A 12616-nucleotide genomic window follows, 5' to 3' on the forward strand; every position below is an offset into this window, starting at 1 on the left:
TGATTTTTTGACATTGTGACATGCATTTTTGTAGACTTCTTGACTTTTTAACTTTCCTAGATATAAGAGTCAGAAATTATTTTTTTTTTAAATTGGGATAAAATGTTTCGACAATTAAACTCTGTTTTTCTGACTGTCCAACTTTCTGGAAATTTTCAATTTTTAACTTTTTTACTTTCCGACATTCCAAATATTCGATTTTCTGACTTGATCATTTCCTAATTTCGGGTCCTCGAAACTTTCTTTTTGATCTTCGGACTTTCTGATTCTGAGTTAAATAATAATAACAATTCGCTTTGTAACATAAGATTTGATGAGTTATCGAGTAGTCAGTAGTTGCTTTTGTTCAGTAAGTTGTAAATCGAATAATTATCCGATTTAAATATCAGGGTCAAAGCTTGGAGCCCCCATTTCTAAGCTCCTCATTCTAGCAAAAAACTGCAACTTCTAAAAAAAAAAGCAAATTTCAATCGTAAAACAAATTAAATAAAAAATTATTTTGATTTGAAAAAAAAACGAAAAAAAACAAGGTTAAAAAAATTTAATTTCAAAAAATAAAATGGAAATAAATTTGAAAATAAACATATTCCAAAGGAAAGTTAGAAAACATGAAACAAAATAAACAAAAAGGATAAATTTAACAGAAAGAAAAAAAATATGAAAATTAAAACAGATTGACAAATCACCAATGACCATAAACATTACAAAAAAAAATCAAAATCACAATAAAATCAAAAATAGATTTTTTTTTAATTAAACTAAAAAAAACTGAAGACATTTATGAGAAACAAAATTATTGAAAAAATAGAAACATATGAAAATTTGATTAAGAAAAAAATTCGAACAAAATTTGAAATAATGTTTGGTCATATTGGCCCTTTTCTGGATAATTTCTCATTTTTTAATTTTTAGTTTTTATCTTATATAATTTTTTTGAGTGTGTAGTTTTAACTTTTTTTTTTTCAAATTTTTGTGATTATGTGTAATTTAATCAGTTCTTTAGTTTCTTAAAAAAAACTTATGCCATGTATGAAATTTAATGACCTCTTGTTTTTACTCGTTCTATAGCTTTTTTTATTGTTAATTACATAAACTACCATTTTCGATTACTTTTTGTCATTTTTTTTATTATTACTTTGGGAATTTTAAAGTTGTTTCTGCGATTTTTTTCTCTTTCAGTATGTTTGTCACTTTTGCGAATTTGTTCTTTTGTAGTTTTGATAATGGAAAAAAATATTATTAAACTAAAAACAGATTTACAAAATCACCGATGATCATAAAAATTACAAAAAAAATAAAATAAAAAACATGATAAAATGTAAAGAAACATTTTTTAAATTAAACTCAAAACATGAAGAAATTTGAAACAAAACATAATATATGAAATAAAATTATAAATTAAATAAATGAGGAAGTAAATGAGAAAAAGAATTGAAGTACTAGGTCATATTCTGTATCACTTCTCACTTTTGTTTTTAATAATTTATTTTGGGTGTGAAATGTTAATTTTTTGTTTCGTTTTTGTTTCAAATTTTTGTAGATATGAGTAATTTAATAAGTTCTTAAGTTTTAAATAATGTGTCTCCTATTTTTTATTCGTTCTACAACTTTTTTTTAATATATATGTAAATCACATACAACTGCCATTTTCGATTGCTATTTGTCATTTTGCCCATGATAATAAGATATTAAATTGAAACTTTTAAAGTTGTTTCTGTGATTTCACTGTGGTTTTCCACTTTCAGTATGTTTGTTACTTATGCCAATTCGTTCTTTTGTAATTTTGATAATTTTTGTCATTCATCATAGAAAAATGATCCCATTTTTTATAATTTTAGTCATTTTTGTCGTATTTGTAATTTTTATTATTTTTGTCATTTATGTCATTTTTGTCATTTTTGTCATTTTTGTCACTTTTATCATTTTTACTATTTTTATCATTTTTGTCAATTTGGTCATTTTTGTCATTTTTGTCATTTTTGTCATTTCCTATTTGCCAGTTTTGATATTTTTATCACTTTTGTCATTTTTTGTCATTTTTTGCCATTTTTGTCATTTTTGACATTTTTGTCATTTTTGTCATTTTTGCGGTTTTTCTCATGTTTGTCATTTTTGCCATTTTTGTCATTTATGTAAATTTTTGTCATTTTTGCCATTTATGTCTTTTTCTCATTTTTTTCATTTTTGTCATTTTTATAATTTTTATCATTTTTATCACTTTTGTCATTTTTTGTCATTTTTTGCAATTTTTGTCATTTTTGTCGTTTTTGTCATTTTTGTCATTTTTGTCATTTTTGTCATTTTTGTCAATTTTGTCATTTTTGTCATTTTTGTTATTTGTTATTTACCATTTTTGTCATTTTTATTATTTTTAACACTTTTGTCATTTTTGTCATTTTTTGCCATTTGAGTCATTTTGGGCCATTTTTGTCATTTTTGTCATTTTTGTCATTTTTATCATTTTTATCAATTTTTGTTATTTTTTGTCATTTTTGTCATTTTTGTCATTTTAGTCTTTTTAATCATTTTTGTCACTTTTGTCATTTTTGTCATTTTTGACATTTTTGTCATTCTTTGACATTTTTGTCATTCTTTGTATTTTTGGTATATTTTTGTGATTTTTGTGATTTTTGTCATTTTTATAATTTTTATAATTTTTGTCATTTTTGTCATTTTGTCATTTTAGTCATTTTTGTCATTTTTGTCATTTTTGTCAGCTTTGTCATTTTTTTCATTTTTGTCATTTTTGTCATTTTTATCATTTTTGGCATTTTTGTCATTTTTCTCATTTTTGTCATTTTTGTCATTTTTGTCATTTTTGTAATTCTTGTGATTTTTGTCATTTTTGTCATTTTTATAATTTTTTCATTTTGGGCATTTTTGTCATTTTATCATTTTTGTCATTTTTTGTCATTTTTGTCATATTTGTCATTTTTGTAATTTTTGTCTCTATTGCCATTTTTGTCTTTTTTATCATTTTTGTCATACTTGTCATTTTTGTCATTTTTGTCATTTTTGTCATCTTTGTTATTTTTGTCATTTTTTGTTATTTTTTGCCATTTTTGTCTTTTTGTCATATTTGTCATTTTTTGTCATTTTTGTCATTTTTGTAATTTTTGTCATTTTTGTAATTTTTGTCCTTTTTGTAATTTTTGTCCTTTTTTGTCATTTTTGTCCTTTTTTGCCATTTTTTTCATTTTTATCATTTTTGTCTTTTTTGTCTTTTTTGTCATTTTTGTCATTTTTATCATTTTTGTCGTTTTTGTCCTTTTTGTCATTTCTGTCATTTCTGTCATTTCTGTCATTTCTGTCATTTCTGTCATTTCTGTCATTTACGTCATTTACGTCATTTCTGTCATTTCTGTCATTTTGTCATTTTTGTCATTTTGTCATTTTTGTCGTCATTTTTGTCATTTCCATTTTTGTCTTTTTCGTCATTTTTGTCATTTTTGTCATTTTTGTCATTTTTGTGATTTTTGTCATTTTTGTGATTTTTGTCAATTTTGTCATTTTTGTCATTTTTGACATTCTCGTAATTTTTGTCAATTTTTCCGTGTTGTAATTTTTGTCATTTTTGCCATTTTTGTCATTTGTCATTTTCAATAAGAGATTCGGTACTTGAGTGATCATTTTGATGTCGGAATGTAGGAAATGTAGTAAAGAAGCAGTTGAGCAATTTGGCGAGTTTGGAATACGGTGCGTGACATCATGTTGGCACCATGCGCCAAAAATAGTAAATAATCCAGAGAAGGTGATATGAACCGATGCTAAGGGTGCAGTTGAGATAGAGAGAATGTTTTGGTCATTTTACGATTTTTTAGAAGCTGAATAAAAAGGTCGCTAGAAGCTGAATAGAAGAGCACTAAGGCTTGTTTTGGAACTAACTTGAAAGTATCAATAAGATCTTAAATTTTAAGCTGCAAAGCACGTACTTCATATCAAGGATGGGGATATGATTAAGCTTTTTTGTACCTGTTTCAAGGGCTTTGCGTTGCTTGGGTTTATTCTAGATTTAATTGAGATTTTATTGAGGATTTGTTTTCCAAATCAGTCTTATGAATCTGAATTCTGCTTCAGAGTTCTGAGCCTATATTCCAGAACTCAATTATTGGATTTCGAAGTGGTATCTAAATTCATTATTTTCAGGTGAATTTTAGATTTTTAAGTGAACTTTCTCAAACGGTGACAAGCTCCGACTTATTCGAGACGTAAAATATATGGAAGGTAAAAATCAGCAACACTAATTCGACTTCGAAAAAAAAAGTTAGGACCAAATTCGGTACCGCGCTGTTGATTCAAATAAAATTGAATTCAAACGAGAGCAAGAGTAGCCAGTGTAAGATACATTATGGATGGACCTGATCCGTGACTTTGAAACAGCTGGAGAAAGCCGCGATTGCATCATCGCAGCAGTAGAGCAGCGCAGCTGCGGGAGGTGGCTCTTCTCCGATGAGTGTGTAATGTATGGATGATAGAGAGGTTATGTTATGGTTTTTTTTTTGCTTCCCCACTTCTTATTTTGGATGCACTTCCACGAAAATTGCACATATGTTTTGGGGTGTTTTTTTTCTCTCTTTGGTTTGCGGTCTTAATTCGGAAATTTCCCAATGTTGTTGATGATGATGACGATGGCTGATGGTGGAGATGACGATGAAGAGATACCAAACACAGTCGGAAGAAGAAAACACAGATTGACTTCGACAGCCCAAAGTCATTGATGATAATCTAGAGCGGCTCAAACGGCTGTGGCGGCGTTTGGAGTAAGGTAATGATGATTGATGAAATACACAACGAGATGATCAGTAGCAAGATGAAAACATAAGCTGATTTTGCTGACATGACGCCGATGATGGGGCGTCTCATTTTACTTATAGCAAGCGCTAAATTTGAGGTCATTACGAGGGCAACTAATTTAAATACGTAGAAGATTTAGAAGGTTGTTTGCAAGCGTCAATTAAAAAAAAACATCGAAAGCCTAGCTTATTTTTCACTCCAAAATTTAGGCCAGCGAACCTCTGAGCGAAAAAGTAGCTTCGGGTGACCACACCGGAAGCGGAAGTCGTCGTTATCACGTGCAGATTACCCATGCTGCTTCCACTCATCTGCTGATGTCCGGCCAGATGCACCGAGGCCGATCGCTTCTGCCCAACCGCCAACCTGGAATCCATCAGCAGCATATCCTGATCCAATTCTCCACCGTCGTCACTTTCCAGCATCTCACTCGAGGGGGGTTCTGGAACCGGAAGTAGCTGCTGTTGACCGGCCCCCGTTTCCGGAATCGGAGGCAAACTGACCGGGGGTGGGGAATCTTCGAACAACCTTCGCAGCGGTTGAATGTCGGTGGTAAAACGCGGACGTCGCCAGGGCCGGTGGGCACTGATGCGTTCAGTTAGTTTTCGAATGTGACCGGCGATTGTTGAATGCAGTTTTGCAGTTTTGCAGTTGGTGCATTGTCGTAAATAAGTGGTTATTTGCGAACCACACGGAGATTGGAGATGTTGCATCGCGGTCAAAGTGAGGTTATGGTTGTTTTTCGACGGAATGTTGATTTTTATTTACAGTTGGAGTTTTTTTTGGAATGAGAATCATAAATGAGAAACCATTTTGTAGACAGTTAGGTATTACAAGATTCCAAATTCAGGCTTGCTTTTAGAATTCAACTAATAAGACGTCCTACAGATTTTCAAATAATTTTGAGAATGCTTATCTAACAAATTTTGTAAGTTTTACGAATTACGAACGAGAAATTTGGATCTTAAATGAGCGTGAAACTCACAGCTTATAGAAACTCATAAGAAGATTCAACTTTGCATCATTAGTTAAAAAAATTTTGATCTCTTATAACACAGTGAAATATTTAAATTGGCCTCAAGTTTCGAACATTGCCTGAGCGAGCAAACTTTGATGCCTGAATCGATAGCAAACAGTAACCAAAAAGAGCTATCAATGCAATAGCATAATTTAGTATCACATTTTCCCGATGTCGAAATATGATGCCTAAAAAGGCAGTGAGACCAAAATGAAAGCACAATTACAGCAAGATAACAAAACAAGGCATATCTAAAGTTTTATTTATTACGAATCGTAATTTACGATAGAACAGAAAAAAATGAGATCAAAATGATTGCATGATTTGATATTCCTTTTTCTGTAATGAAAAATCAGATTTATTTAGGAGTTTAAAATCAAATCGAACTGAACACAAACAGCTTTTTTTTTGTTTTTTTTATCTGAGTGTTGATTTTTCAGTGATCGCAAAAATGGGCATCATTAAGGGATAAACTGCCTGCCTTCAAAACTAGTTTCGAAATGTTGGTTAAACGAGGCATCGTTAAGATTTCAGTGAAAACTACACTTTGGATTATCGAAGTACTTATGTATATGAAAAGTCAGACCCAGGTTTTGGCTAATTTTGCTATCAATGAATGATTCGGTATTAATTTGCCATAAAAATCAGCTCGAGTGTTTAATCAGCTTTTACAGCATTTTACCGCTCTGTTCGTTGGATTTGCACTCCAGTGGGTGGAAAATTATTCTTTTGTCAATAACTCACAAACTCAACATAATTTGGATTTGTCACTGGACGCAGTAATTGAAACAAGAAACGCAAACTCAGCCAAAAACACATCTTGATTTTGTGAAATTTCCAGGTCGTTCGAATATGATAAATTACACAAGTCCTCGCCTGTATATTTTACCAAATTCTAAACCATATTGTGTTGTGATTTGTTGAGTTTGAAACAAAATTGACATTTTTTTTTACTTTCGAGCTTAAGCATCTAAAAGTTTAGGATAATCAATACTCTCAATGGAAATTTCTTGAATCGCTGTATCTCTCACAGATTACAAACGAAACGATCTTTGGTAAAATTTATATAGCTTTAAAAACCAATGTTCTGCTAAAGTCATTTGTGTATCTGTAATTTGATGCTTAGATAACAAAGATCAAGAGAACATGAATCAGGAATCAGCTACCAAAAACTAAAAAAAAAGTACATTTAACAGCAGAAGTGAGAGTGTTGAAAGCTTTGATAGCTCTCTCCCTATATTTTCCATAATTTTTTTTATTTTAATGTTTCTCCTTTTCTCCAAAGACTCCTCTTTGGCCTAAATTCCGATCTCCTTATGAATCAAGTGCCTAACAACACTGGAAGTTGAAGTATGTAATTTTGTTTTAAATTTTTTACCTATGTTATTAAACACTCGAAATTGTATCTATATTTTGTGTAACATGATTTACAATTTACATTCAAATTTGTCTGATAGATTTTTACAGGTGGTTGAATTGTTTAAAACGTGGCACTTAAAGTTAATTTTTATAGAAATTTTGTCTCAATTTTTTTTCTGAAGATAAACGAATTAAAAAAAACTGTTACGAATCAAAATAAATAAAACCCACCACTTCTCGAAGTATGTAAAATATTGGGAAAATAAAAATTATAATTGACATTTTTTTTTAACTTTTCAAAAACTTTCAACTTTTGTTTCTTTAAAAATAAGTTGATAATTGCTCATTAAAAATTTCGAAACGATTCGAAATGAGATATTAACAAACTTTCTTACGAAGACAAAGTTTACAAAGTAAAAAAAAACTTAACTTCATTTACTCATCCATATTTCTAATGCAAAATTGGGCGCTTAACCCTAACAAAATATTTAAAAAAATCTTATTTGAACAACTCTTAAGTTATGCCCAAGTTATGAAATTTGGCAAACTGAAAAAAAAAATTGTACATAAATTTAAATATCTTTGACAACTTAACATAAGTTTGAAACCTCTTTTTTATCTGAAAGGTGAAAAAATTTGCAATCGATTATCTGAACTTTAGTTTTGCGTTTGATTAATAGTAAGTATTGCTGACAGTTATGAATTTATTATCTGCTTTTTTAGCTTTTTATGGTTTTTTTCATTTATTTTCTTTAAGAAAAAAAAAAGAACATTTTCATCGACGGTTTTGACTGTACATCAATTTAAAAAAAAAAATATTCCCAATATTCCCAAGAAATATTATTTTAAATCGAAGAATTCAAGAGGTTGTTGATCGAAATCGGATTGAAACTGTAGAAGTTTGCCGTTTTGCCTTTTTTGTCTTTTGTTTAGCTATTTTCCCTTTTTTGCCTTTTTGCTCTCTTTTCCTTTTTTGTCTATTTTGCTTTTTTTGCCTTTTTTGACTTTTTTGTCTTAATAGCTTTTTGGCGTTTTTTGCGTTTTTTGCCTTTTTGCTTTCTTTTCCTTTTTTGCCTTTTTTGCCATTTTCGCCTTTTATGACTTCTTTGCCTTTTTCTGCTTTTTTTGCCTCTTTTGCCGTTTTTGCCTTTTTTGTCTTTATTATTTTTTTCGTCTTTTTTGCGTTTTTTGCCATTATTGCCTTTTATGCGTTTTTTTGCCATTTTGCCTTCTTTTCCTATATTGCCTTTTTTGCCATTTTCAACTTTTTTAGACTATTTTGCCTTTTTCTGCCTTTTTAGTCATTTCTTGCCTTTTTTGCCTCTATTACCTTTTTTGCCCCCTTTGCCTTTTTTTGCCGTTTTTTTTTTACTTTTTTCCTTTTTGCCTTTTTGCCTATTTTAACTTTTTCCCCCTTTTTTGCCTTTTTTTTCCTTTTTTGCATTTGCTGCCATTTTGTCTTTTTTGCCTTATTTGCATTTTTTGCTTTTTTGTTTTTTTTTGCCTTTTTTGCCTATTTGACTTTTTTGCCTTCTTTTCCAATATTTCCTTTTTACCTTTTTTGCCTTCTTTTCCTTTTTTGCCTTTTCTGCCTTTTTTGCATTTTTTGCCGTTTTCGCCTTTTTTGCCTTTTTTGCCGTTTTCGCCTTTTTTGATTTTTTTGCCTTTTTCTGCCTTTTCTGCCTTTTTTGCCTTTTTCGCCATTTTATGTCTTTTTTGCCTTTATTACCTTTTTGCCTATTTTGCCTTTTTCCGTTTTTTGCCTTTTGCCTTTTGCCTTTTTGCCTTTTTTGCCTTTTTCTGCCTATTTTGCCTTTTTTGTCTTTTATGCCTATTATGCCTTTTTTGCCTTTTTTGCCTTTTTTGCCTTTTTTGCCTTTTTTGCCTTCTTTTCCTATATTTCCTTTTTACCTTTTTTTGCCTTTTTTGCCATTTTTTGCTAATTTTGCCCTTTTTGCCTTTTTTGCTTTTGTTGCCTTTTTTGCCTTTTTTACTATTTTTGCCATTTTTGCCTGTTTTGGCTTTTTTGCCTTCTTGCCTTTTTTGCATTTTTTGCCATTTTTGCCTGTTTTGCCTTCTTGCCTTTTTTGCGTTTTTTGGCTTTTTGCCTATATTGCCTTTTTAACTTTTAAGCCTTTTTCTGCCTTTTTGCCGTTTTTTGCCTTCTTGCCTTTTTTGCCTTTTTTGCGTTTTTTGCCTTTTTGCCTACTCTTCCTATATTGCCTTTTTTACCTTTTTCTGCATTTTTTGCCTCTTTTGCCGTTTTTTGCCTTTTTTTGCTTTTTTGCCATTTCTTGCCTTTTTTGCCTCCTTTGCCATTTTTTGTCGTTCTGCCTTTTTTGCCTCTTTGCCATTTTTGCCATTTTTGCCTTTTTTGCCTTTTTTCCTTTTTGCCTCTTTTGCCTATTTTTTGCATTTTTTTAACTTTTTTTCCTTTTTGCCTTTCTTGCCTTTTTGCCTATTTTGCCTTTTTTTTCCCTTTTTTGCCTTTTTTTCCTTTTTTGCATTTGCTGCCATTATGCTTTTTTTGCATTTTTTGCCTTTTTTGTTTTTTTGCCTTTTTTGCCTATTTGGCCTTTTTTGCCTTCTTTTCCAATATTTCCTTTTTACCTTTTTTACCTTTTTTGCATTTTTTGCCGTTTTCGCCTTTTTCTGCCTTTTTTGCCTTTTTCGCCATTTTTTGTCTTTTTTGCCTTTATTACCTTTTTGCCTATTTTGCCTTTTTTCCGTTTTTTTTCTTGCCTTTTTTGCCTTTTTCTGCCTATTTTGCCTTTTTTGTCTATGATGCCTTTTATGCCTTTTTTGCTTTTTTTGCCTTTTCGCCTTTTTTGCCTTCCTTTCCTTTATTTCCTTTTTACCTTGTTCGCCTTTTTTGCCGTTTTTTGCTAATTTTGCCTTTTTTGCCTTTTTTACTATTTTTGCCATTTTTGCCTTTTTTGCCTGTTTTGCCTTTTTTGCCTTTTTTTGCCTTCTTGCCTTTTTTGCCATTTTTGCTTCTTGCCTTTTTTGCCTTTTTGCGTTTTTTTGGCTTTTTGCCTAGCCTATATTGCCTTTTTACCTTTTAAGCCTTTTTCTGCCTTTTTGCCGTTTTTTGCCTTCTTGCCTTTTTAGCCTTTTTGCGTTTTTTGCCTTTTTGCCTACTTTTCCTATATTGCTTTTTTTACCATTTTTGCCTTTTTCTGCATTTTTTTGCCTCTTTTGCCGTTTTTTGCCTTTTTTTTGCCTTTTTTGCCATTTCTTGCCTTTTTTGCCATTTCTTGCCTTTTTTGCCTTATTTGCCTCCTTTGCCATTTTTTGCCGTTTTGCCTTTTTTGCCTTTTTTTCCTTTTTTTGCGTTTTTCGCCTTTTTGCCTTTTTGCATTTTTACCTTTTTGCCTTTTTGCCTTTTTGCCATTTTGCCATTTTGCCATTTCGCCTTTTTTACCTTTTTCTGCCTTTTTTGCTTTTATGCCTTTTTTGCCTTTTGCCTTTTGATTGTTTCACTGTAACAATAAGGCATTTTTTTCTAAATTTCAGCGATAAATTTATTCACCTTGAATATAAAACAAAGAAATTTCAAATTGATATTATGTAGTTTGAGATATTAGGATTTATGTACAAATACTTTTTACACTTTTTAAATTAAATCTATAAAGCATAATTAAAACTGTTCCACTGAGTTTTTTTTCATATATTTCATTTTAAAACTCAGCATTCAGAATTCGATTTTACATTAAGAAGAAACTTCAGATGATTTGGTTAAAAACTGCTGTAAACTAGTGTTATTTAAAGAGGATGTGATAAAATAAATCTAAATTTCCAACTTTAAAATCTGCCAGAACAAAAATCCTTCTTTTAAAGATTTATGGACAGGCATGCGAACTTGGAAAACTTTGTAAAGTGATTCAAAAAATCTATGACGCCCCAGATAAATCCATGAATATATCAGATACTATATTCGTAAACTGCGTGAATTAGACTGATAGAGGAAGCCTTAACAAAAAAACGATAACAAACTTCATCAATCTGGTTATTGGGTTAAATTGATAAGATAGGAACTTTTACTTTTGGAACTACCCAATACATGAATAGCTGAAAATAAACGATTTATAAAACTGTTCTCTTCAAAAAAAATCATCCGTTTTTTGGAAAATCAAGTCTTAGAAAGTTAGCAATGGATTGATGCTTATCTTGGAAGAAATCACAATCCAATACAACTTTTAAGCTTAAGATCAAACTGCCGTAAACTCCGGTTGTATAATATTAGTGAACTGACCTTTCGAATCCTCCGGATAAAACATTTGAGCTCTATGGATTTAATCATGACTGGATGATCATCTATCATCAAATGTTTCTCGGGAAAACGTTTGAAATATTGGGGTTCCGCTTGAGCCAAAATTTAAATCTCTAACAGATGTTCATAAGTTTTGTGACAAATTTCAATTCGAGTTAAAAATACAAAGGAAAAATTATTTTAGATATTTTCAGAAATTTAGAGCAAATAAGAAAAAGTTCAAATGCAGTTAGGGATTTCACGAGAGCTCTTAAATTTTCAAATGTGGGTTTTATAAAAAAATCATCTTCCTTTGAAGCTACCCTGCAAAAGAAGTAAGGTACACCGGGGTAAGTGAGGACGATGGTTTAAAACACCACTGTGCATCATTTTTGATACTTTTAAAGCCTTATGTTAAATTCTTATAATATATTCCATAACGGTAAAAAAAACACGATTTCTACAATAACCGTTTTTTTCTAAAATTTCTTTTTTTTAATCACGGTGTCAAGTTGATGTACATCATTTTCATTTTCAATTTCCGCGTAAACTGGCTGCTTCAGAATGACACGTACTAAATTGCAACAATCCTAAAATTCAGAATAACAAATGAGGACAAGAAGCGGCGTGTTAAAATGAGGAAAAAATAACCTTTTTTTCAAAAACAAAATTTTTTGTTACAGATTCTACTTTGGTTCGTTGAGACTGCTTCAACGTTTTCAACCAAGAAAACACTTATATTTACAGGATTCTGTTTTCTGTTTATCAAAGAAGAACCTAAGGTACTTACGTAGCTCTAAAATAAACGGTTTAAGGGTACCTTCGTGAAGGAAATGTGATCCAGCAGTCAGGATATAGTTAAGAAATGCTTTGTTTTGTATTGAATATTGATTTTTTTCAAAAATTTTCAAGCACATATTTACATTAGGTGTTTGAAATCCGTCCGACTATGATTGTCAAAATATGAGGATTATCTCAAACAAAAATCGACAGAACAACAAGCTCAATTTTGTTTTACGATACACTACTAATGCAACCTGCCAAGGTTGGCAGGGTTTGATTTATGAGCGTCGATTAATCAACAACTTAAAGCGGCGGCAATGGTTTTTTCTCCATCGATGCACTGAACCATATGCGTTTGGGTTCCTTAAAAAACAAAACCGAAATCACCTCTTAATCAAGCGCTAAAAATCAGC

At 30.7% G+C, this 12616-nt stretch overlaps 1 protein-coding gene across 7 annotated transcripts in view; it reads right to left on the minus strand.

The window, feature by feature from the left end:
* LOC129741867 (uncharacterized) overlaps window positions 1-12616 on the minus strand; it is a 544810-nt gene that overhangs the window by 75976 nt on the left and 456218 nt on the right. For 6 of the 7 annotated variants that reach the window (XM_055733697.1, XM_055733681.1, XM_055733685.1 and 3 more), the window contains one exon: window positions 5014-5376. The exons of the other annotated variant lie outside the window; for it this stretch is intronic. In XM_055733697.1, coding sequence (XP_055589672.1) covers window positions 5014-5376 — 363 coding nt within the window. The remainder of the gene's footprint in view (window positions 1-5013; window positions 5377-12616) is intronic. 7 annotated transcript variants of the gene reach the window in all.

The sequence above is a fragment of the Uranotaenia lowii genome, chromosome 1 (assembly GCF_029784155.1).
Source record: "Uranotaenia lowii strain MFRU-FL chromosome 1, ASM2978415v1, whole genome shotgun sequence".
Classification (NCBI taxonomy): Eukaryota; Metazoa; Arthropoda; class Insecta; order Diptera; family Culicidae; genus Uranotaenia; species Uranotaenia lowii.